At 41.7% G+C, this 26,925-nt stretch overlaps 1 protein-coding gene across 3 annotated transcripts in view; it reads left to right on the forward strand.

Annotated features, from left to right (window-relative positions):
- Positions 1 to 26,925, forward strand: part of CDCA2 (cell division cycle associated 2) — a 67,088-nt gene that overhangs the window by 16,128 nt on the left and 24,035 nt on the right. For all 3 annotated transcript variants that reach the window (XM_077469748.1, XM_077469747.1, XM_077469749.1), the window contains exons 4-10: positions 901 to 1,069; positions 2,650 to 2,756; positions 4,357 to 4,441; positions 15,995 to 16,233; positions 18,511 to 18,565; positions 24,152 to 24,396; positions 26,524 to 26,599. In XM_077469748.1, the coding sequence (XP_077325874.1) occupies positions 901 to 1,069; positions 2,650 to 2,756; positions 4,357 to 4,441; positions 15,995 to 16,233; positions 18,511 to 18,565; positions 24,152 to 24,396; positions 26,524 to 26,599 (976 nt within the window). The remainder of the gene's footprint in view (positions 1 to 900; positions 1,070 to 2,649; positions 2,757 to 4,356; positions 4,442 to 15,994; positions 16,234 to 18,510; positions 18,566 to 24,151; positions 24,397 to 26,523; positions 26,600 to 26,925) is intronic.

Raw genomic sequence — 26,925 nt, forward strand, 5'->3', positions numbered from 1 at the left:
TAGCCCATTATGTGTCACTTACCTGACACAGGAGCCAGCGAAGTCACCGCTGTCCCCTGTAGTCTGGAGCATCCATCTTCTCGGTGGGGTCTCGCAGCTCCGCCTCTGTCATTCGGCGAAGCCGCGATGACGTCACTCCCGCGCATGCGCAAGGGAGCCAAGATGCGCGGCATCTTCGTCATCGACGATGCCACGCTCAGTGCGCCTGTGCGCCGCTGTCTATGGCACATGCGCCGTAGACAGCGGTGCCTGTCTTCAGGCAAATATCTCCTAAACCATATAGGTTTAGGAGATATTGCTTGGACCTACAGGTAAGCCTTAATCTAGGCTTGCCTGTAGGTCAAAGTGGTTTGTAAGGGTTTACAACCACTTTAAATTGATGATGAATTTTATTTTTTCTAAATTGTCAGCCTTTTCTTGTTTATGGCGCAAAAAATATAAACATCAGAGGTGATCAAATACCACCAAAAGAAAGCTCTGTGAGGGGTGCATCAATTTTTTATTTTGTGTACAGTGTTGCACGACCATGCAATTGCTAATTAAAATAACGCAGTGACGTATCGCAAACAAAGGCCTGGTCATTAAGGAGCTAAACTTCAGAGGCTGAAGTGGTTAAAGGACAGCGATTCCCTGCTAGAGGAGAAGCAGCACCCAGGTTGGCCTGGTCATGTCTGTATGAAAATGGCTATAGTCCGCTGGGTCATTGTAAACCACAGAGAAGTACAGGTGTTAAGCACATCTGTATGAAGCTATGTAGAAGAAAAAGGATTTCTCATTCGTATGTAATTATTGGTCTATGTAATATTGTAGGACCTGTGAGATGGGCCCCCCTTTTTTTTTTTTTTCCTTTTTTCTATCACATTAGTAATACTAGCAGTTTTTTGTTCAACTTTTTTACAGTCCAATCCCTTTATATCTCCACGGAATTCAATACTAAAGGAAAAAATGTCCTCCTTTCAAAATGCTTTCCAAGCTGTTGAAGAAAATGAAGGAAAACTTCAATTTCCAGGATTCTCTGAGGAGGAAGAAGAAGAAATTAAGTGTAACACCTTGGGAAGAAACGGCTATGGTAAATTATTGAATGTGATTATAGGTCTATTACCACATCAGACTAATCAATGTTTGATCATCATTTTAGCATAGACTGACTTAAGAGAACTTTTATTTTTTTATTTTTTTTATTATTATTTTTTCTTTTTTTTTTTATAAAATATTGAAGATGATCATATTATAGTCGGTAAGGCTGAAAACAGACACCAGTACAACCTGTGAGTGTGTATCTCAATAATAAATCGTATATACCTATACTATATATTGTGATTGTTAAAATGCCCATGTAATAGTTTTAATATAAACTATCGACACTCCCTGCTGATACTACTGCTTGTGGAAAATCATTCCACATCCTTATCCCTCTGACAATAAAAAACCCTCTACGCAGATTAAGGTTAAACCACTTCTCTTCCAATTTCAGTGATCGGCCGCATGTCTTTTCAAACTCCTTCACTGAAAGTTCTTCCCTATGCTAGGGTCACCAGTACGGAATTTGTACATTGCTATCATGCCCCCCTCAAGCGTCTCCTCTCCAGAGAGAATAAGTTCAATGCGTTTTTTAGTCTTTCCCTATAGCTGAGATTTTCCAGTCTCTTTATATCGCTTTGTTGCCCTTCTCTGGATTCTCCCCAGTTCCAGCATACACCCCCCCCCCCCCCCCAGAACTGGATGCTATACTCAAGATGCAACCCAACCAGTGTCTAGATTGGGAGAATTATTGTTGCATCTCTGGCGTGAATCCCCTTTTTAATGCATGCTGATTTTCTGCTGGCTTTGGCGTTCAACCGGTATTGTAATCCACGAAGCACAACTTGTTCAAGAACACATTTTCTCTGGCCATACATGAATTGAATTTCAGCTGATTCCTGCTGAATCTGCAAAACTTTGGGCTTTGGGTGGCCCTGTCGGTGCCACACAGTTCAACAAACTGTGATTAAAAAATTGAAAGAGCTGGGTGGAAAATTGTTGGTTGAACGCTGACTGCAGCCAGTCGAAGGACTGTGGAGATGAGGAAAGACGCTATGTGATTGGGATTTCAGAGGTTAAAGCGGTGTTCTGATTTTTGTATTGTCTGCCATGTGCAGGCGCCGGCATTCCTGATATGGGAAACCGACAGTGCGCTTTTAAATTGGCCCGGTGAAGGAGCAAGAAGGAGGGGGGTCGAACTTCCAAGTAACAGTGTACTCCAGAAGCGGGGAAAAGTGGACCTGTCAAACGGGTACATGTCCCCTCCCCCCTGAAAGGGGCCAAATGTGGCACCAGAAGGGAGGGGGAGACAGATAAGCCGAAGTTCCACTTCTTAGTTTTTAAAAAATACTTTGTCAGCTCAAATGGCAATATAGGAAAGCACTATATTTTTGGCAAATAACTGTTGTTTTTCTGTACTTGCAGCATAGTTAAAGGTCTAAGTATGGGGAACTGGTGATGTATTGCAGAGATGTACTAAATTTTAAATTTTGTGTTTTGTATACAAAAGCAGGTAATGGATCAGGCAATACAGTATGTCTTCTGTTTTCTCACCTTTTTCTTACTACCGTTCAGTAACTTTTCAAGTCTGCATGTAAAAAGTTTCTATCCTCTTTTATGGTTTCCCAGGTAACATATGCGAAAAACCTGAACCGCCAGTCAAGAAGAAGAGAGTGTGTGATACTTCATTACTTGAGGTACCACTGATATCCACACAACCACGGAGGGCCACTCAGGTATGCTGTTGGTCAACCAAAGTGCTGCAGAGCTACAATGCAAGATGTCCTTGGCAAACAGATCATTTGTGTACTCTTATTTGCCCCACATTCCTGGTGGGGGTAGTCCGGTTTCACATCACACTTTAAATCTCTATCTTTTTCTAAACCGAGATAAAGATCCTAAATGATCAAAATTGTACCTATAGCCCGAATGCTTTTGCTTTAGTTTTCGATAAAGTGGGAAAGGATTAGAACTCCTGTCAGGTTCTCTTGCTGGTAGAGGTCCGTTTACTTCCTGTTTTGGTCAGTTGTCCCAGAACAGGAAGTAAGGGAAAACCTCTAACTGTGATATATTATATATATATATATGTGTGTGTATATATGTATATGTATGTGTATATATATATATATATATATATATATATATATATATATATATGTATATGTATGTGTATGTGTATATATAGTTTAAGGGAATATAATAGAACCCTTGTCGGCTATATAATTGTCTGCTTCCCTGTTTTAGATTTTCCCTCACTTCCTGTATGGTAAAAGTGAGGGGAAGTCTAACCTTTCCCCATTTTATACTAAACGGTGGGGGGGGGGATTGTAGGTTAGCTCCAAGATATCTCCTTCTGGGAAACTTGGGACTTAATCCAAAATCCTTGTGGGGTATGTATTGCCTTGTAGTGCCTTTTCCCATATTACAGGGTTTTTCCTGGTAAGTTTAGCCTAATGAGATTGGTTGTCGGGTCAGACAACCTTTGGTCACTGAGTTTTTGTCCTCTAGAATGTCAGGGATGCAAAGGTTGTTTGTGTGTTTTTTCTTTTCTTTAGTATATCATGTGGGTCTTCTTCCCCCCCACCCCCCCCCCCCCCCCCCCCCATGTACCTTCACAGGGACTAGTTCTGGTTTGACTTGTTAGGTAGGTATTTTGTTGATCAACTTTTTGCTGTTTCAGATTTTGTGCCCCTTTCTTGTGCAGCAATTGCCTCTGGTGGTGACCTACTTTTAGGTCTTGAGCATCAGGTTGCTTCTTTGTCCTTCCTATAGTCCTGTTGGTATGGAACCCGGCCTCCTCTGTTGCAGATTTAGAGCCTGGTTCCTAGACTACAGGCAGTCCTCAAATGTCTTGTTGGCCCATTTGTTGATTTTCTGCGTCGTTGGACTGCTTTTGGACATGCTGACAGTATCTGGATTCCTGTGTCCCTCAATGGATGAGAAAAGAAAATTGTTTTGTAAACCCCTTTTTCTTCTTCTTCTTTTTTTTTTTTTTTCTTTTTGGTGTCCATCGATGCTCTTTAATACTGCTTGCTACAAACTGGGGAATTGTGCATGGAGAAGAGTAGTTCTTGAGGCTGGCCTACAAGTTTTTGTTTGCAAGTGTCCAATCTAGCAGTTTAAACTGACAGTATCTAAATTCCCTCTATGATACTGCGTTGAATATTTTGTATTTTCATTTTCTAACTATCTTTTTTGCAAAACTATATTGCAAATAGAAGCCGATTTATTATAACTGCAGATGTGCAGCATTATTTCTCTTTTTATTGAAAATAGATCAGTAAGTTAGACTTTTCAGAGTCTGTATATTCATGATTTTCCATTGTTTATTTGTAGGAAACTGAGCAAGTACCTTTACTGGAGAATATCTCAAAATCTGGCTCTACAACTTCCAGTTTGTTCACCGCTGTGTTCAACTCCGGTATGAAGTCTTGCTTTCTGTAAACCGTAGAGTTTCTAAGAGCTTAAACCTTAAATTTTATTTATTTTTTATTGACTTTTAAGCATACAAGTCATAGTACATTAGAAGATAAGGCACAAATTCTGACAAAATGTGAACATATGTTATGGTTAAGTGGTAATACAATACAGAAGATAAATATAGTTGGGACAAAAGTAATATTGCAAAAGTTTGCAGTGTTATATGCTAGTTCTAGAATACGGTTTGCCAGTCAGTCTCAGAATCTCGTAGCTTATAAAGTAATTAAAACTAAACCATGAACAAATTAGAAGAAATATAGAAATTAAGAAATATTAATCAAATGTTAAAAACTCATCCTCGCTTGTCATGAATAAGACCAGTTCTGTCCCTATTCCATCAAATGTAGATTAATATTTTCAAGAGATGGTAGGTTTAGCCACACTCCCCATATATTGAGAAACCTATCCCTATTCCCTTGAGAAATAGCAAGAGTATTCATATGAGCACTAGAAGCACACTGTGGAGAATGACCTCTTCAAGTGTAGGCGCTACTTTTTTCCATCGGCACGTTATGGTCAATCGGCTGCTATTATATGTAGATCAACTGTCCTAGAACAGTTAGAGACGTTATCTATGGAAAGTCCTAATAGAGCTAATTCTGGAGAAGGATAAGTTATGATCCCTGTGATGGATGATATCAGTTTAAAAACAGATTGCCAAAACCGGTTATTGACTTGTGTAATGGGTTACCAGCTTGACTGCAATTATGCCTTGTACATTTGTAGACTGGAGTTGGCTACCATCTATAGAGAATTTTTAAATCTTTTCTCCCAATGAGATATACAATGCAAAGCATCAAGGCTGTATTTAAGTGCCGACTCCAATCCTGCTCTGAATATGATTTACCTAAATCCCCCTCCCATCGTGTTATAGGAGGCGAGTGTGCTAATAGGGTCTGTAGCTCCCCAGTGCAGCCCCAGACCATGACACTCCCACCACCATGCTTGACTGTAGACAAGACAAACTTGTCTTTTGTACTCCTCACCTGGTTGCCACCACACACACTTGACACCAGCTGAACCAAATAAGTTTATCTTGGTCTCCTCAGACCACGGGAAATGTTTCCAGTAATCCATGTCCTTACTCTGCTTGTCTTCAGCAAAGTGGGGGCTTTCTCGTGCAGCATCTTTAGAAGAGGCTTTATTCTGGGACGACAGCCATGTGGACTAATTTGATGCAGTGTGTGGCGTATGATCTGAGCACTAACAGGCTAATTGAGCCCAATTTGGACACTTTCACTTAGTGGGTGTACTCACTTTTGTTGCCAGTGGTTTAGACCTTAATGGCTGTCTTATTTTGAGGGTACAACAAATTTACTGTTATACAAGCTGTGCACTCACTCCTTCACACTGAAGAAAATGACACTTTGCTACAATGTAGTCACATGAAAAGATATAATAAAATTATTTACAAAAAATGTGAGGGGTATACTCACTTTTGTGAGATACTGTATCTTAGTACCTGTTGCAGGATTGACTAAGTGTGCTAATTTTGTTTTCGCTTGTCTTGCTTAAATTTGGCGTGCTAACCATTTTCCAGCCTTATTGCCATATAATTTATGGCTCTTAGGCATTTAAGGTATTTATCATGATCGTGTACAATGAGTTGTATAAGCTTCAATCTGCATTTCTGTGGTTCTGCAGTTAAAGCCTGGGTAGTCAAGCTTTTTATTTTGCGGGTTTTATTTTTGTTTTGTTTTTAAATTTTTGGATTTTATCAAGTTTTAGTTGCCCACATCCTCTGTTGCCTTTCTTGTGAAGCTATTTGCAGCAGAATACCCCTAATATATGCTTCATGGGAACACAAAGTTGTAGAAGCTGAAGTCTCAGCCATAGGCTTGAATTAAAAAAAAAAAAAATCAAGTTTCCGAACTTTCCCTTGGTGAGTAGCATGGGTAACAACAATACGGGTGGTATTGTGCCACAATATTGTGGGTGCTTCATTATACTGTTCTGATGTACTGTTATTGGAGCATGGTCCAACCACGTAATGGTGCCAATGGTCGTAGTGACAAACTTTTATAAAGGGACGATAGATCAGCAAGTGTCAGATCTATTCTAGAAAGACGTAAAGTTATTTTCTCCCTGAGACCCCTCCAGGCACCATACAAAGCTTCACAATGTAGGGTAGATTTCAGAGTAGGTTTGTCTAGTTACAGAGGAGGAACTGCCTATGTTGGCATCTATCACCGAGTAAGAGGTTTCCCTTACATAAGGATTTGACCCTTTAAAAAAAAAAAAAAAAAAAAAAAAGGTTCTTTCAAATGGACACTGGTCCTTAATTGGAAGCATACACTGAGACAATAGTATATACTACGTTATTCGTAGAACAAATCAAAATGTACCAGCCACTAGAATCAGTAATTACTTCTTACAAAGTAAGTGCTTAATTGCACTTGGTTGATGCATTGGCAAAAAATATGTGGGTACAGCTTTATGTGAACTTTTTGGGGTTTAGCCGGGGAGAAGTTTTGAAAGGGCTGTTCAGGCTTTTGATATTGAGACGCAAACTTAATGGTAATTTTAAAACTGTTTTGAAAGAGCAGCACAAGGAATAGCGGGTGTGATACCATGGGATACTAATCCAGTTGTCGAATAAGTCTGTAGCCAGAGTTGGGTAACGCCTATCCATTCGAAAAAGAAAAAAAGGGATAAATTCAGTTCAGAATCCCCCGTCGCAAATTAGCAATACAACAACCATGGGAAGTTGTAGTTACTAATTTTCAAAAATACTTTCTGGCTGGACAGTTGACGATGGCACACCGCTGGCAGACTGCGCCTCTGTATCCCTGGAAGCGGCCTGTGTGGGCTCCTAGGAGGCGCTGTATTTGGTATACAGGAGTCTAAAAGCTCCATACCCATGACATCCTCCATACGCTCAGTGATGACGGCATGGGTCATGGCCCAGGGAGGGCGATCGCCTAGCTTAACCAGAATTTCCCCTAATTCCCCGCTGTGGTGGAACCCCCAATTTAACCCACTTTTTTTTTGTTGCCTAGATCCAGTGGTGTGGACCAAATATGGTATCAAAACTTTGCTCCACATTGTATCAAATGGTATTTTGTCATTTGAATTAAAACTAAAATATGACCTGCCAAACTCACTTTTTCAGGTATATTCAACTGCGGCATGCTTTTTGTTCACAATTTGGTAGGGAGCCCCTTGACCTTGAGCCCAGTGACTTATAGCTACTAACCCACAGTGAATCGCTGCAAAAAAGTTTCCTGCCTATATAAAGATTTATTCCATGAAACGACCCTCCTGTTGGGGCCTTGTAGGAGAGCTTGGGAGGTTGTGGCTCAGGGGCTGGACAGACGATTGGGACGACATGTGGGGGACCGTGTTCTAGTATCTAGCAGAGATAGATTGATTCATTACAAATTTCTACACAGAATCTACCTCACCCTGGCTAGGCTGGGAAAGATGTTTGGGAATCGGCACTCCCTGTGCTGGAGATGCGCTGCACCCTTAGCTAACTTCATGCATATTTTCTGGGAATTCCCACTAATAAATATTATTGGCAAGCCATTGCCTCCTGTATAAGGTTGGTCACCTCAATTTCTATCCCCATGTCCATCGAAGTATGTCTTCTACACTAAGTGGAGCCCTTGGCCACTACCAGGGCCATACGGACCCTTCTTACCCTGTTACTGTTCTACGCTAAAAAGCGCATCATCCTTTCATGGAAAAGCTCTGTCACCGACCCTGGAGTCTTGGAAAACATCGGTCAACAAGGCAGTACCCTTTTACAAGGCTACATATTTGAACAGAGGGGCTCTGAACAAATTTGAGAAGGTTGTGGGTAGGGGGGTGGGTGTATGGCTTCCATGGACACAGTATCAGATTAACCACACTGGGGTATAACCCAAGGTCTTTTGTAGATATGGTAACACAGAAGGGCGATTGGTTTTGAAGGGCCAGTTGATTAGTGAGTGATTGTAGAATTTGCACGCTGCACAGTTGGGGATGGGCAACTCTCCTTAATTGGCCAAGTTACTATGGGGTGGGGGGAAGCAGAGGGTGGAGAGCGTAACCATCCCATGGAGAATATCTCATAGAACATGGGGAGGAGGAATGTATCACAAATTTCTGTGATAACATTTGTTTTGTTGTATTGTTTTTCTGTAGTATACCGGCAAGTTTGTGGCCGGTTGCAGCCCACGTTCTGTGGCTTATTATATGTATTGTATAAAACAAAATAAAAATAATAAAAAAAAAAATGCTAAATTCTATTCTACAGACAGTAAGCATGTGTAAGAGAGGTAAGTGAAACCCTAGGGATAACACTGCGCTAAAAATGAGTGAAGTAACAAATAAGCTGCTTACATCAAAAAATCCAGTACAGAAACTCAAAGTGCAAATATCCAACAAAAGATGCAGCACTAATTAAATCATACGTATATGAATATAACTACATAAAAAAATTGGTGCGAGTACCAAAGTGAAAAAGAAAATGGTGAAAAGGAAACTAAAGCAAGGTGCTATCAAAGAAAGTCCATAGATTCTTAAACAGTGTCCTTCTGGCAGTGTGATTACAATAAGCCTGAATTGCGATACAACCTTCGGGGAGGTAGACCAATGGTTGTATCTCAACTCCGCCTTATTGTATCCACACTGCCTGTTTGCTGATAAATGACTCCTTTCTTGTAAGTGCAATACTTATGTTTCATTAAATTTTATTATCCATGTACTACACCAAGTCCTTTTCACTTTGTGTTTCTTAGTACTTATAGCAGCTGCGGGACTCTTGGATTTTCCACAAGGGTGTGAGGGGGGGACCATACTTCCCTAAGGCTGGGCGAGACTGCTGTGGCGGTCATCGCTTTCTGGTAAGCAAGTTATCCATACACTTTGGATGGTGATCTGGATGCACTTTGTTTTGAAGACTTTGTCACAATCTTCGTTCTGCAATTAATTTTGCTCATTTAGATGGACACTATTTTTTAAGAATCTATGGACTTTTTTCTTTGCTGGGACCTTGCTTTAGTTTGCCTTTTTGTTTTTGTTTTTTCACTTTTTTCTTTTTCACTTTGATACACTCTCACCAATTTTTTTTATGTACATTTATATTCATATATGTATGATTTAATTTGTGCTGCATCTTTTGTTGGATATGAGTAGTAGAGGACGTTGATCAGTGTGCCAGTGCATAAAGTCTCTCATTAGCATATGACATGTAAATGCAAAAAATAGAAGAACAAAAAAAAAACTGGGAAAAAAAAGGAGTAAGGTTACGTTATTTGAATTTATGCTTTATGGAATTGCTCTTCCTTTTGCCACAGTTCATCCATGTAAAGACGCTTCTGTTCTAGTTTTATGTTATATGGTAGACCATGCTTGTTCCCTTACATCGCAAGCACTGTACTGTTCAGCAATGTTTTTTTTTCTCGAGGTGCTTTGTGCTTATCATTGACTTAATGTATGTGCACCTTTTATTATTCAATAAAATGTCTTTAAAAAAAAAAAAGGAGTAAGAGTCCGGAGCCTGCCCTGGAATCCAGAAACTGCGTGAACTGCGCATTTTCTTGGGGGTCAACAAACGAGCCAATTAGGCAGAAAAGGAGTAGAAATTTTAGAAGACTAAAAGGCTCAGAGGACCGCCCAAGGTAGATATGTGCGAGGCGCCTAGGCAGTTTTGACCATTCGTGCCTGAATTTGGTTGGACAACACCTTTCTTCCATGGCAACCTCAATAGGTAGAATGCCTGTAAACCCTCGGTTTTTCACCTTAATGCATTCTATGCATTAAAGTGGTTGTAAACCCTTACAGACCACTTTAACCTACAGGTAAGCCTAGATTAAGGCTTAGTGATGTCACGAGACTGGCCAGTCAAAGAGCTGACGTTTGTGGCCCTGGAAGGAAGAGGGTGAAAACTGTACGCTCGCTGCTAGCGAGGAAGACTGGGATATAACGTGGGCTTCTCCTGCAGGTAAGTGTCACATAATGGGCTACTATGCGATGCATAGTAGTCCATTATGCTTTACTTTTTGCAGGTAAACAAAGAGGAAGTAAAACCCATAAGGGTTTAGTTTCTCTTTTTAAGGTGAAAAACCACCTGTGATGCACCAGCCTCCAGCACCTCCATTTTACTTACCTGAACCGGTCTTTCCAGTGACGAGGATGAGCACACCAGCCGCGGTCTCGGCTTCTGATTGGATGGATTGATGGCAGCACAGCTATTGGCTTTCTATGACGCGAGGGGCGGGACCAAGTCCTTCTGTCTGTCAATGGATGCAACAGCAGGACACGAGCGTGCTCGCAAGGGTGCCCTGAGGGAGAACGGCTCTCCAATGGGGGCACTCGAGAGGGGGAGTCAGGAGTGCCGCTGAGGGACCCCAGAAAGAGGATTGGTGCAAAACCAACTGCACAGAGGAAGTATGTATGACATGTTGTTTTTCTGTGCTGGGTGGTAGCTTGGGATAAATCTGTATATTGATGCCTGCAAATTTTCCACTTAATTGTGGGTTCTTCCTCATTGCATGCATGGCATTCTCTTTGCTATAGTAATAGTGGATTATAGTGAAAACATCTCTCGGCACCGTATCGGGTAGGAAGGCTGGCTTGGGCAATCTATGTGCCCTTTCTATCACCAATTCAAGATCACTAGCCTCAAGTGTGTGTAGTCATTGGCGCAGAAAGTGTTTTAAATCGAAACGGGTTCTGGGATGCCGTGGAATTTTATTTATTTCTGCGCGATCTGTCTTCCATGGCTGCTAGCCTCACCACTATTCTCTTTATATAATTTTGTTCTTTTTATAGACATTCATAAGATTATTATGAGCAGTGAAGGCATCATCCATCTTGTGCTCCACATGAGACTTTCTCTGCTGCAGATTCTGAATAGAAGCATTAATAAGGTTAAACATCTTCATCATATCAACATGAAGAGCGTCTCTGTGAAATTGGCATATCTTTCAAGTTTGCTACTGACACTGGATAGATGAAGGGAATTGCTCCAGGGAAGTTTTGAATGGGTTGCTCTGCATCGCTGCCTTCCATGTCGGATTCCTTTTCTGTGCAGCTACCCCTGCTTGGCTTTTTTGAACTTGGCAGGACTAAGAGTGGTTGGGCTTTCAGAGAAAGATTTTCTGAAGCAGGGTGGCATATAGAGGTACACACTGAAGAGACTGATCCTCTGGTCTCTGAAGAGCTTTCTTCCTCTGCCACGGTGCACGTAATTGGGTCGGCGCTATCTTGGTACACCCGGCTTACTGCCAGGTGCAGGGACTTCCAAAACCAGTTATCCGCTCCCACTTCCGTGTAAGATCGCCACATCATTGCGTGGCAGTCTACGAAACTCCTGACCCCCTCCCTCCCCCGATGTCTTCTGGGAAACGCACAGATCCCAGAAGACAGCGGGACCATTTAGAAAGTGCAGCATGACTCGCGCATGTGTTGTAGGAAAAAGATTGAAGATGCAAGACTTAATTGCCTGTTTCCCTTAGTAAGGATGCTGGTGCCTGCACTTGAAGCTGGTGGATGGGTGCTGACATTGTGGGATCCCTGGTCAGGTAAGTGTCCTTTTTTATATTAAAAGTCAGCAGCTACAGCAGTTGACTCCCCCCGTTTTCACATACGCTGGAACCTTTTTGGATTTACCTTCAATGATGTAGTGCAAGGGCCGGCCTGACTGCATACAAATTGAAGGTATTTAGGTTTGACCTCCATATTATATGGTTTTGATAAATCTTAAAGGAAAATTCTATAATGTATGGCCTGCCTAAAACTTGACATTCCTGTTGAAGGGTCAGTCCAGCCATTACAGATGTACCCATTATTTTTTGGGGACTGTGTTGGTGAGACGTGTGCTTGACTCTTTGGGTCTGCACACACTTGCTGTGGCTATAATGAGGGTTTTTGCAATGACCATTCATTTTTTTTGGTTTTATTTTATATTCTGGACACTACAACAGAATGTACTAGAACATAGAAATGTGGAGGGGAACACTCAAAACTAGCAGCTGGATTGGAACAGATCCAGGACTGAACCAAGCAGATTTTACTGTTCTAGTATCTCAAATACGAATGTAATTTATTCTGCTAACAGTTTCAAGCGTAATATACTTTTTTTATTGTGCCCAAAGATCTCCCTCTTTACAAGCCCAGTCAGACATTTATTACTAATAACATTTTTATTATAATCTTTAATCTGCAACAGGCTTTAACTTTCGTAGCAGCTAGGATACCTGCTGTTAGAGCACCTGCCACACTGGCTGCATGCTGGGAGCCGAGGCACAGGTAAAAACTGAGTAGCAGGGGATGTCTGTTTTACAGGGAGTGTCATGCAGGGCAGGAACTTTACCATATAAATCAGGAGGACAACCGCTGGCGGCATAGACTCTTAGAAAATAATGCAGGGTTCAATTGTGGCTTATATCTGCCAACATTGTCTATAATTTTACATTTCTAACCTATGTGTTTTTTTTTTGTTTTTTTTTTTTTGTTTTTTTTTTGTTTTTTTTTTTTTTTTCCTTCTGTTCACTTGTGCCCTATTTTTTCAAGATGATTTTTATACTGCTTTATTGCCACTACCTGTAGTGGTTTTCTGTCAGTGAGAACAGCACCATGCTGCAAGATTATGACTTGGAGTGTAAGCTACCTGGAGATTATATTGTTTTCAGTGGAGGTCTACTAGCAAAAGATTGAAATGGGGAACAGTACAACACGGCAATCATTCTGCTCCTCTAAAACACACTATATGTATAAGCAAATCTGTCGGGAACCTTTCGAAAACACCTGTGGGCCTCCCAGCAAATGTACAATTCTGCATGAATACATTTTTATATTTATTAATTTTACATTTAACGGCCAAAAAAATAGTGGGCTCCTATCCAGTAATGCTTTGCCATAAGTCCCAAAGTTTGTGGACATCCCTCCAAAAGTTGAGTTTGGGTGTATGCAATCCATAGTGTGTGTGTGTGTGTGTGTGTGTGTGTGTGTGTGTGTGGTGTTTTTTTTTTTTTTTTTTTTTTTTTTTTTTTCCCCTTGTCCATTGAGGGACACAGGAAGTCTTTTCACCTTCAGGTTATACTGCTGCCTACATGAGGGTGTAAGCCAACCAAGGATGACTCCCTTTTTACTATCAGCCTACTGATGTAGCTGACAGTTGCAGCCTGGAATCCTGTTGCTCTCTGCTTATATCCTGTTCCCAATGTCTTCCTTAGCTCCGTCAGGTGTGACAGGCTTTTGGCTGAGGTTTTTACTGCAGTCATGAATGACTTTATCCCAAATCGCCCAGTTATTTGCTGACCACAGAGACTGCACGTGTGTTTCCCAGTCAAGTTAAGAAGATGCCTACTTTGATGTTCCTACATGTCCTCATTGACATAGCATATACAAAAAAAAAAAAAAAAACATTTTAAAAATTGCAATTCAACTTTTTCATGCTTACTTTTTGCAATTTCAGCATTGTAAAATCCTACTAGCTCAAGTAGTACTAGTTCTAATCTAGGAGCCAGTTGAAAAAGGTAGAAGCCAGCTTTTTAAATCAGCTGCCCAGCACCCAGAACTGCATGTCTGGGGCGTTAGGCTTTAAGAATTGCTCACGCCTGATGCTAGGTGGAAAGAGACTGACTGACTGTTTTAAAAAAAAAAAATGTTGTTATAAGATTTTGCAAATAAGTTATTTTTCTCCTTCACTGATGTGTGCTGATAGGCTGCACTAATGGGCACCGATGAGGTGGCACTGAATGGCAGCACTGATGGGCACTGACAAATGGCAGTGATGGGCAACACTGAGGCGGCAATGATGGACACTGACAGGTGCCACTGATAGGTGGCACTGACAGGTGGCATTGATGGGCAACAATGAGATGGCACCGACAGGTGGCACTCCCCATCCACAGCGGCGGTAAGGCGACTGATCAATCCTGCAACCTCAACCCCAGCTGTAAAACTGGGAAGATTATGTTGGAGGTGGGCAGGCAGTGAGAGTGAGCCAGGCTCACAGCACCGTCCTTCAGAGGGCGCTGGTTTGCAGAAAGCACGTGCCCCACTCCAGCAGGCCACTAAGCCGTGGCCTCAATTTTGGCCAGCCTGGCTGAAGTCCACGCCCCCACTGCTGCTGTGTAGCCCAGGCGCCAGGATGCAATTTCCAGCCGCCATTGTGACCTGGCGCTTGGGTTTTGTTTAGCCCTGGTAGTATGATGGGGGACTGGGGAGCGGTGTTTTTTGCCATTTAAAGTGGATGTTAGCCCGATTTCATTAAATTATACCCAAGCACATATATCTGTAGTGTTTTCTAATCTCTCGCCAAAGCCATAATGCCTCATACACGCTATCGGTTTTTCTGCTGCTCTTTTTCCTTCGGTTTTCCAAAACTATGTAGTGCGAGGGCCTGCCTGATTGCATACAAATTGAAACTCCTAAGGTTTGACCTCATATTATATCGTTTTGGTAAATCTGAAGGAAAAACGGATAGTGTGTATGGGGCTTAAGTCTTGTCTTCCGTTTCGTTCCTCTGTTATCAGCATGATGACTTCTGACAAGTTCTCCGACAATCGAGATAAAACCAGCCTGAAATTTGTGTCGGGGTGGGTACTATAAATTAGCAGAGAGCTGATCTATTCACATTCCTTCCTTCCTCTGCCTTTTGGAGTGGGGGGGGGGGGTGACTTTCCTCCAATCAGCTGTCAGTGTGTGCCAAGAATTCACTCTTACTGCTGAATAAGAATGTAAGAATTCTAAAGAATATAGCAAGCTGGAGACAGCAGATAAACATGTAAAACTTATGTAGGAAGATTTGTTTCATCCCGGTGTATCATCTGAGGCTGTTCACTTCACTGGGTATATATGAGGGTTTCCGTCCACTTTAAAGAAAAACCTTGTCTGTATTCTATTCGCAGATCTCATCTATTGTAGACTGGATTTGAGCACCACCTCACCTAAAAAAGGGTTTAAATGGAGTAGCTCGGCTTCTAAATGTTTAAGTAAAATTGCCTTCTATCTTTCTTAGCCAAAAATAATTACTTCTGGGCCCTGACTACATGGCAGTATTTGCCCAATAAGTGTCTCTATTGGCTGCTAAGGCAGTCTCATTGCGCAATAAATGTCAAAGATATCTTCTATTCTGTCTGGGGGCTGTTTTTAAGATGCTAAATGTTTGAGGCACCTTGCCTTTTATCAGGTGGTCAAATGAGCACAATGCAAACCTGTAAGGTTAGAATTTCTGGAAATTGCATCACTCACCTACTATAGTATGGAGATTCATACATACTGTGCAGTTGCAATACTACTGTGTGTGATAAAAAAAAAATCTATCTTGAGAGCACGATAGAGAGTCTTTCTAAATACATAGTCCATCTGCATCAAATCTGGAGTTTAGAGTGGAACTTCAACCAAAATGGCAACTTCTGCTTATTTGCACCCCCACTCTTTAACATCTGGCACATTTTGGGGATGGGGGCGCGCCTGGAGAACCGCTTTGAGTTCAGGGTTTCAAAGTTCACATGATTGGACAGGGTCTCAGACTAATTTACCCTTCATGTGTTTTTAGGTTCTGGTTTGTCTGTCCGTGGCAAAGTAAATGTACAAAATGAAGAGATTCCACCAGTGCCAAGTTCTACAAGAGGCCAGAAGAGGAAGGTCATGTTTGCAGATCTCTTGAGTCCTCCGGAATCAAGAACAACTTTTTGCCATAATCCAACTTTCAGTTTTGACAGTCACACATCCTCCAGCTCTGTTCTACGACCTGTATTGAAGAAAACTTCTAGGAAGGAAGTTTGCAGCTCAAGGGTGAGTGTCCATGCAAAACCACTACAAATTACCAATCGAGTCACTTGCACCCCTATTCTGATAATTCGTTTTTTCCACCTGTTTATCAGATAGTTGTTTTTATGATCTTAACCAAATTTATTACATTTAATGGCCAAAAAAATAGTGGGCTCCTATCCAGTAATGCTTTGCCATAAGGCCCAAAGTTTGTGGACATCCCTCCAAAAGTTGAGTCTGGGCGTTTGCTAAGAAGAATACTGCTAATACTATAGCATTTAAAGGCACTTTAGACAATTGTGTGTATTGCAGCCTTGTGGTGACACTGGAGCAGGTCCTTATTATTATTTTTTTTTTTATTCAAACGTGGCTGTTCTCCTTTGCACAAACACGACACTAAAAAGCTATTTTTTATGTGGAGAAACTGAAGCAGCCTGCAGAGCCCTGACCTAAACCCTTTGTAACAAATTGGAACACTGTTTGTGAGCAAGGTCTTGGCATCTTAGCAGACCTCAGCCATCTTTTTGTCCAATGTTGGTACCTGACCTCACAAAATGTAATTGGCTAAAAACTTAGAACAAACCCACTCTAAAATCTTGTTGGAAGCCTTCCTTGATTAGTGGAGTCCATTGTAGCCATAAATGGGATACATCATTTTTAAAAATGGGATTTCCAACAAATATGTACAGGTCTGTGATAGTTAGGTGTCCACAGAAGTTTGTCTGTGTAGTGTGTAAGTAGCAGAAGTCTGCTTCCAGTATTGGATTTTTTTTCTTTTTTTTTTTTTTTTATTGAACTGGGTTACAGGTGTCTACTGTGGCTTAAGATTAAAGGGGCGCTATGCTTACTGTGGCTGCAGCGGTACAGTGTCTCTGAGCTCCCCACTTGGCTGTTGACCTCTTATGGCAGCTAGGGATGATTCACACCATGCATGCATGTGAGTTCAGTCAGATTTAGCATTGCTCAATTTTACAGTGAGCTGTTTGTGGGTGGCTTAGAGCCCTTTCACACTGAGCCACCCCGGGCGTCGGTGGTAAAACGCTGCTAATAACTGGCGGTTTTGTGTTAGTCGCTTTTAACCCCCACTAGCGGCTGAAAAAGGGTTAAAACTGCCCGCAAAGCGCTGCTACAGTGGCGCTTTTTCGGCGGCGCTGCACATTGATTTCAATGGGCAAGGGCGCTTTAGGAGCAGTGAGTTCACCGCTCCTAATTCGCTCCAAAGAAGCTGCTGGCTGTACAAGGACGGGCAGCCAAGTATCTTTTAATGCAGAAGGGACAAAGGATTAAAATTCATGCCTGTTCGCCCCCTTTTTTTTTTTTAATTCATTTTTTCCCCAAGTTCCACTTTATATACAATGTTCACAATAAGACCCATGCATGTCTTTACTTTAATTATCACTACTGTTGAGCAGTGTTTGTGTGGGCTGCACCTTGGGCACTGCTGGAACTATTCATTTGCATTGAGCTGTCAACCAAGTCTTTGAGTGATGGCTTTACCTACCATAGAGAACGGCGATCTCCTCATCGCTTTAGGCTCAGTTTTAGAGGCTGATGAAGGAAAATGACAACCAACGTCAGATAAAAATTCCCATAAAAAGCTAAGCATATATCATACATGCAATGTCATTCTTAAATGGTACAAGCAGTAGTCAAGCCCAAATGGCAAAAGTAAAACAAAGGAGTAGTAATTAACCTTCACCAAATTAACTAGGCAAACTGGGTTGTTGCATCACAGCCTCCATCCAATGGCTGCTTTTAACTCTATTGTATTCCCCCCATCCCCACAAGGTAGCTAAATGTGCAGATGCCATCTTTAAACAAAGGCTGTTCTGAGTATTTTTATGCACTGTGAAAGTAATAGTTTAAAGTGTATGTAAACCCTTACAATGAACTTATTCTCTTATTTGTTCTCCTTGAATCTGTTTGACATTACGTTGAATACATTTATATCTGTTCCTGTCGATCTAGAAATTTTGTGCTGCCGTGTTCTCTCAAACAAGGCAAAAATAGTCATGCCCAGTTTTATGTGTGTGAACTACAGACCATCACCTCCCCATGTTTTGACGATGTGGAGGAGGTGGTATTCTGCAGTCCTAACACTTCCTGACCTAAGGTGATAACACTGCTACGTCATAGATATAGTACAGTGTGAGTTTTGTCACCTTAGCACAGGAATAGTGTTACTGCAAAATTCACCAGGTCAAAGCAAGGGGAAATGAGCCTGTTTGGGTTGTTATGCACTTTAAGGTTTGTATTAGGAAATGGTAGACATCTAAATTATCTGCTTTTGTTCCTCTACAGGATGAAATAGAATATCAGAGAGTGTGCTTTGCTGTGCCAGAGCTATCGGAGAATGGTGAGCAACTGCTTTATCTCCTGAATATGAATATTTATCATTGCCTTTAAGGTTAAGCCGTCTGTTTTTTGTATTAGAAATACCAGATTCTTTGAAGTCGAATAATGGTGCGCTAATTCAACCTGCGAGACCTAAACCTGTGCAAAAAAAATATATTTGAATAACACTAACTACCGTCAATAACTAGTGCTGGTGAATGACTTTATACAGTATGTGACGTAGTAGCAAACCTCACTAGCGTCATGAAAATTAAACAACAAAAGATATTCTAAAAAGAAAAAATGTGAAATAAGTTCCAAACAAATTTAAAAAATCTAAGGCAAGAGCCCACTTCTTGGGGGGGGGGGGGGGAAACTAGTTCTAATATGTGCCATGCAGCATAAATCCAGTGATAAGTTCACCACCACCTCCTAGGTGAATTGCCTGCTCATCTCAGGGGGGAGACCCAAACGGGTCAAGTCACACCTTAGGGCCCATTCACACCTGGAAAAAAAAAAATGCCCAAACTCCCATAAACAGCCGTTTTTATGAGTTTCGGTGTGCATGGAGCCTTAGGTGAATTGCCTGCACACCTCAGAGGGGATGCCTTTATGTATAAAGATCTTCCAAGACTATAAGAAAACGCACACTGTATCCAGGATCGCCTGCAGTCCTCGTAGCATACAGTGGAATCTGCTCCTTAAAGATTCCATTCCTCAGCAGCTGCTCGGGTATCAGCAGGATCTGGTGAGGTGGTGATCACAATCAAACTGTATCGTGCAGCGTAAAAAACCTGAAAAAAAAAAAAGCAAATGGTCGCTACATCTGAGGAATGTAATCTTTAATGAGCAGGTTCCCCTGTATGTTACGAGGACTGCAGGCAATCCTGGATACAGTGCGTGTTTTGTTATGATCTTGGAAGATCTTTATTCTTAAAAGGGTTGTAAACCCTCCTTTTTTTCACCTTAATGCATCCTATGCAAAAACACCTGGCAGTCACCGGATATTTAAAAAAATAAAAATAAAAAAAAAGTTTCTTTACAATAACTTTATTGCCTGCTCACCCTGAGGTAATAAAAGTGGTTGAACATAGCACTGGATTTTTGCTGCATGGCACATATTAGAACAAGTTTTCCCTAAAAAATCAGACTCTTTCCTTGTATATAAAAATTCGTTTGTTTTTTATTTTATTTTTTTAATAATTTTTTGTTTTAATTTTCATCACGTTAGTGAGGTTTTCTACCATATGTCACATACTATATAAAGTCATTCTTCAGCACTCGTTTTTGACGGTAATTAGCAGTGTGGTGTTTTCTTGCTTAGGTTTGTTTCACAGGTTGATTTTGGCACACCATTATTTGATTTTATAGTATCATTGTAGGTGTGAGATCACTATTCCAATGGTTGCAGCTGTTCATAGCTTTTATTTGATTCTTCTTCCTTCGTTCACAATACTCACATTATTTACACATGGTAGTGCTTAACCACTTTCAGACCGGACCATTTTGCTGGCTTAAGACCAATCCACTTTTTTTGCGATTCTGCACTGCGTCGCTTTAACTGACAATTGCGTGGTCATGCAACTTGGTTTTCCAAACAAAATTGACGTCCCTTTTTTCCCACAAATAGAGCTTTCTTTTGGTGGTATTTGATCACCCCTGCGGTTTTTATTTTTTGCGCTATAAACAAAAATAGAGCGGCAATTTTGAAAAAACGCCTAATTTTTTACTTTTGTTATAATAAATATCTCCCGAAAATATATAAAAAAATCAGTTTAGGCTGATACGTATTCTTCTACATATTTTTGGTTAAAAAAAAAAAATCACAATAAGCGATTGATTGGTTTGGGCAAAAGCTATAGCGTTTACAAAATGGGGGATAGTTTTATGGCATTTTTATTAATATTATTTTTTTTTTTTTACTAGTAATGGTGGCGATCGGCGATTATTTTTTTTTTTTTTTTTTTTTTTTTTTTTTTTTTGTGACGTGGCGGACACATTGTACATTTTTGACAAATTTTTGGGACCATTGTCATTTATACAGCAATCAGTGCTATACAAATGCATTGATTCCTGTGTAAATGACACTGGCAGTGAAGGGGTTAACCAGGGGGTGGCAGTGTAGGGGTTAAGTGTTCCTAGGGGCGTGTTTACTAACTGTGGGGGGCTGGGCTTTGTGTTAGGGAACACTGATCTCTGCTCCAATCACATGGAGCAGAGATCAGCGTCACTTGTTGCTAGGCAGAACAGGGAGATGCCGTTTACAATGGCATCTCCCCGTTCAGCTGCCCTGTGAGACGATCGCGGGTATCCCCACGGCGATGGGGGCCGTGGGACCTGCGACCGGACTCACGGGGGTCCCAACTGGCACGCGAGTGAGTCAGCACGCACGCGATGGCAGGGCGGCATTTAAAAAGATGTACCTGTACGCCAATATGCCTGCCGTGCCATTCTGCCGACGTACGTTGGCGTGCACCGGTCGGGAACCGGTTAAGTAGCATACATATATTTGAAGAAATACCAGATTGATTCTTTTTATTTTTCAGCTAAGAAGTCAGCAGCTACAAATACTAAAGCTGCTGACTATTTTAATATAAGGACACTTATCTGTCCAGGGAACCCACAATGTCGGCACCTGAACCTAACCTGTCCATAGGCTCCGGGTGCAGGTGCCTGCATCCTTACTAAAGGAAACGGGAAGTGAAGCCTTGCGGCTTCACAGCGTATTTCCTACTGCACATGCGTGAGTCGCGATGCACTTTCTGAATGGTCCCTCCTGTTTTCTGGGACCTGTGTCTCCCAGAAGGCAGCGGGTGGGGAAGAAAGAGGAGGGCCAGACATTGCGCAGATTGCCGCACAAGATTGCTGGTTTTGACGGGAGGAGGGGCAGAATTTAAATGGCCCTTGTATTGCCTATACTTCTACTTTAAGTATCAGGTGTCGGCTTTTGCAATCTTCTTCCAGAGATGCTGATTTATCATTCTTTTGAAGAAGACTTTCTGTGCAGGACATCTCACTGCCAGCTACCCCTGTGGCTCTGCAGTATCTGGATTAGGTAATTTGTGCATGTCAAAACCCACCCTTTGAACCTATCTAGGATGTTCCCATTTCCACACTTACCCACTGGGTAGAGTTTCTTGTTGCCATACCTCTCAAGTTGAATGTCAGAGCTGGCAGCCTTATCCTGTAAGGAACCTCTTACTGGTGGTGTTCAAGGTAGTGTTGAGGCTCAAAGCTTCCTCCCTACTTAAGGTAGTCTCGACCTTTTATCTCAGCCAGGACATCGTTCTTCCATTCCTCTGCCAGCTCCAGTTCATCAGATCTCCCTTTATTGCCAAAATGTACTTTGTTCTGTGAGAGTCTTATGTCACAGACACTGCTTCCTTCAGAAAAACGTTTCCATTCCTGATTGTTCCTATAAGGGTGAACCGGCTTTTCATTTCACCATTGCTTAGTGACTCAGACCAGTATTCAAGCTTATGATCTTGAGGAGCTAATGCCACCCTTTCCCATCTAAGCACACATACTGCTACTACTGTCTGTAGGTGCCTCCTGGATTTAGGCCACTGTTTCTTAGATTTGCAAAACTGCCACCTGGTCTTTGCCTTTTTCTCTTTGACCCATTTCACACTGAGTCGCTTTACAGGTGCTACAGCGCTAAAAATGGCGACTGTAAAGAGCTGCTCCTGTCTCTCCATGGTGAAAGCCAGAGTGCTTTCACACTGGTGCGGTGCTCTTGCAGCACGTTAAAAAAATAAAAAACACCTACAAGCTGCATCTTTGGAGCGGTGTATACACCGCTCCTGCCCATTGAAATAAGTGGAGCAGCGCGGCTATACCACCACCATAGAGCTGCTGCAGCAGCACTTTGCTGTGGTTTTAACCCTTTCTCGGGTGCTAGTGGGGGGTAAAAGCTGAAAATGGCGGCGGTTTACTGCCGGTGTCCCATCATATAAGGTCCCCCATCAGATAGTGTCCACTGTGTACTGCGCATGCGCAGTACACAGCAACACAGATTCCGAAAATAGCCGAGGATGAACGGCGCCTGCGCCGTGAGTCCAGGTTCTAGCCCCACCATCCAAGTGGACATAGAGTAGGAATAAAAGAGCCGAGCGCAGCGAGCGAAGCTCGCCCACGAGGGGCCCTCTAATTTTCCGAACCCTATGTCGGCTTGGATGGTAGGGCTAACACCTCCACTCACGGCGCAGGCGCCGTTCAGCTTCGGAGATTGTCCGAAGCTTCTTCTGCCCCGTACTGCGCATGCGCAGTACGGGGCGGACACTATATGATGGCAGGACACTATCTGCCAGAACACCGGCGCACCCACCACCCCAGTGTGAAAGGGGCCTTTTGGCTTTAAGGAGCTCGCTGATTTGCAGGCTGTCCTTTGGTTGTTTTTTGTGAGCTTATTGATTTTTTTTTTTTTTTTTTTTTTTTTTTTGCCCATAGTTGGACTGATTTTGAATGTCCTCACAGTGTATAACTTCTTATCCCTCAATAGACTATAAAGAAAATAGGATTTTTATATGTGCTGTAAGATCCTTTTCGTGGAAGTCTATTGTGGGCAGTGTTAATTTAGGCAGCAAATTTCGATTTAGTTTTAGTCTGTCTTTTTGAATAAAATGGCATTTTACTCCCATTTTAGTCTTCTGCAATTGTTTTATTTTTAGTCGTATTTAGTCAACTAAAATCTAAGGGGTGTAGTTTAAATTGTAATGCATTTCTCTACAATTTCCAAACTCATTTTATCTACTGCTGAAGTGAAAAATCGAATGTTATTATTTATGGTGTTTGGTTTGTAGTGCATGTTCAAACCTAGTGTTAATTTTGACGTCAAATTACAATTTACTCATACTCTTTTGGCTAAAATGCCATGTTAGTTTTAGTCATCTTTTTTAGTCGTCTCAATTGTTTTAGTTGTAATTTAGTTGACTAAATTAACGCGGATTGTGGGACACCACTCAGAGTTTACAATCCCTTCTCTTAGTATTGCTTGCTACAAAACGAAGGCATGCTGGGAGTAGATGGGGGGTTATTTAGTGCCGGTGGTCTATCGAATCGTGCTGATCGTTAGATAATGCCTCCGATCTGCATGCACAGCTCGCCACTCCCTCATTGGCTGAGGTGACTGGCTGAGCCTGTGTTCCTATTGGTTGGGTGAAGAGGTTCTATTGGTTGGGCAGGAATGCAGGGAGGTGTTGTCCCCGGTTACCAGTATACAGCTTTTGGGTTAGGCTGTAATCCTCTGTGTCGGTGTTCCGTTGATTACTGCGCTTTGCTGATCCTCGGATAATGACTCTGATGATCTGCGCAGGCATTATCCGATGATCTGCACTAATCGACAGAACACCGGCTTAGAGTTTTTCGCTTGCCTGCGTATAACCTTCCAGTGGGCATCCGTATAACCTGACAGTGTATGATTTCCTGTTCCCTCAATGACCTCCATGAAAGACTTTACGGTGAGTAAAAAAATCTTATTTCCCAACTAAAACGATTGGCAAGAATTCCACATTTAGCGACATTGAACACATTTGTTAGACTGTGCTTTTTTTGTAAATGAGGTCTGGCATTGACAGATTTGACGTGCTTGTTTGTTTTTTGCTTTCAGAGAACAACACACTGTTCAAAAAAACGGTGAACGATTCTGTGAAGAAAAAGAAAAGTGTGACATTTGGAAAAGAGCTGAGCCCAGAGCTATTTGATAAGTCGCTTCCTGCAAACACGCCTTTACGGAAAGGAAGTACACCATACCGCCAACAAGTATCTGCTACTGCCACGCCAACTGCGCTAGAGGCCGTCCCCCAAAGCCCTTGTCAGCCATTCTTGCAGCCAGACTTTGACTGCCGAGATGAAGTGAGCACAGGCAACAATGGAATTGAGCTTTTTGAGTTTTGTTTTTGTTTGTTTTTCTTACTGTGACCTGGAGACTGTTGGGCCTTAGAATGTTTCGATCCCGCATGTCCATCCAATAGAAGTTAGTGTATAGTCCCCTTTCTGGCAAACCTTTTTCGTACCGCTTTTCGGTTACAGCACTGCAGCATTATTAGACCCCTTTCACACTGGGGCTTTTTCAGGTGCTTTAGCGTTTAAAAAAAAAGCGCCTGTAAAGCGCTTGAAAGAAGCCTCATCTGCAGTCCCAATGTGAAAGCCCAAGTGCTTTAAGAGCCCTTTCACAATGTTGGCACTCGAAAAACGCTCGTAAAGCACCACTTAAACTAGCAGCGCTTTACCAGCGTTTTTCGAGCGTTATTGGGGTGCTTTTAACCCCTGCTAGTGGCCAAATAAAGGGTTAAAAGCGCCCACAAAATGTTGCTGCCAATAGCACTTTTCAGGCGTTTTACAGGCGCTTCCCATTGATTTCAATGGGAAGGGGGACGCTTTAGGAGCGTTGTATTCAGCGCTGCAAAGAAGCTGCTTGCAAGACTTTTTTTGACGCCCTGCCAGCGCAGTGCCTCAGTGTGAAAGCACTCGGGCTTTTACATTGGGATTGCAGTTGCGGCTTCTTTCAGGCGCTTTACAGGCGCTTTTTTTTTTTTTTTTAAAGCTAAAGCACCTGAAAAACGCCCCAGTGTGAAAGGGGTCTTCTAGTTTAAAATCTAAAAGTACAAATTTAGTGTCAGGATCAACAGCCAAAATTGTGCTATATCCACTACATCGGGTAATAATTGTCAGAGGAAAGACCATTACATATACCATAAAACGAGGCGGCCATATAGGAGTGCAATCAATGTCCAGCTAATACAAAATAAAGGATATATGCACCCCCTTGTACTTTTCTCTTATAGGGCATTGGGTGGATGGCATGTACAACAGTCGTTACTAACCAAAACTATGTAAAAATTTACAATGATCTTTAACATGGTAATCATCATATATAGACTGTATAAAAAGGGGAGAAAACAGATAAACAAGCTCAAGGGGTAGAAGGGGGGGGGGGTAGTTTATGTAAAGCTGTTGCTCCTAGTGTATCCCTGAGGATACTAGACAACTTTGGCGTGAAGCATTATCCAATAAATTTAGTTTTTTTAGTTGACATTATTTTTATCACGTGCTTTTACAATGGGAATTTAGGCCAGTTGAAGAATATAAAGAGGGATCGGTTGTGTTTTGGGATTGTCATCTGTCAAATTGTTAAAGTAGAAGTCATGTTTTTTTTTTTTTTTTTTTTTTTTTGTTATTTTTTTTTTTTTTGTTTTTTTTTTTTTGTTTAACTTGTACCTACAGGTAGGCCTATAATAAGGCTTACCTTGTTCTTATTTGTGATGTTATAAAACGTCAGTAATGACTGAAAGAGAATAAGGCTTAGCCATAGGTACTGTGAATATCTCCTAAACTTGCACGGTGCATGCAGCTGGTGATGTCACTGGCGCATGCGCTCTGAAAGGACAGCATACCCATGCCGTCCCTTCAGAGCTTTGTGCCGTGTGCGTCTACGGCTGTGACATCGCGACTTGGCTAGTCAGACGGCCAGAGCACGCAGACCCAGAAGGAAGACCAGGTTGAAGATGGAAGCCCTGTAAGCAGTGAGAGCACATGCCGCTGGAGTGCTTCGTTCGTTCGAAGGTAAGCATTTCATAATGTGATGCATACTAGCACATTATACCGTAGTCTTGCAGGTTTTTTTTTTTTTTTTTTGTGGTTCTAAAGGCTGCAGTTTACTACTTTTTGACAATTGGAAAGCAAATCCTTCTCCTTTTTTATACAAATTATGCTTTAAGGACAACAGTGTATGCCATCTAGAAGATTAAAAGCTATGATGTTTTTACCCTGGTGGCATAACCTACCTGCTTGGTTGCTGCCATCTGGCAGTTAATACCTACTGCAAATCTGTACAATATGAAGGATAAAGACATTTTTTAAAACGTGTGGTGGTTTTTTGTTTTTGTTTTTTGTGTTTTTTTTGAGGGGGGGTTCTTTTAATTGGACTCAATTTTTTGTTTCTGACATTTTAAGTATTTTTTTTAAATTTCTCTACTTTAGGAGGATACCTTCAAACCACTCTCCCTTAGTTTCGATACTGAACCTCCCACTCAAGACTCCACGATATCGTCACCAGGTATTCTACAATTTATTTAGGGTTTTGCTCAAAAAGTGTTTACTTAGACCAATCACCATGATATTTGACACATAACAAAGAAAATACCCAGTATTTCCAGAAGAGCATGTGACTCCTTCTATATGACAGCGCTCGTGCTTGTTTCTTGGCCTGTCACGTAAAATGGGGGCTGAAAAAATGTTCAACGGTCTGTGTGTGTGTTATTTTTTTTTTTTGCCAGTGTTTCATTCTCCAGTAGGCTGCAGTATAATCTTAAGATTTCAAACTTCTGCTTCCCTTTATGGAATCAAGGAAATGGATTCCACAGGGAGCAGAATCCTTTTTCT

Source organism: Lithobates pipiens, unplaced genomic scaffold, assembly GCF_037356315.1.
Source record: "Lithobates pipiens isolate NorthernLeopardFrog02 unplaced genomic scaffold, aLitPip1_a1.2 Scaffold_8, whole genome shotgun sequence".
In the NCBI taxonomy this organism is placed as follows: domain Eukaryota; kingdom Metazoa; phylum Chordata; class Amphibia; order Anura; family Ranidae; genus Lithobates; species Lithobates pipiens.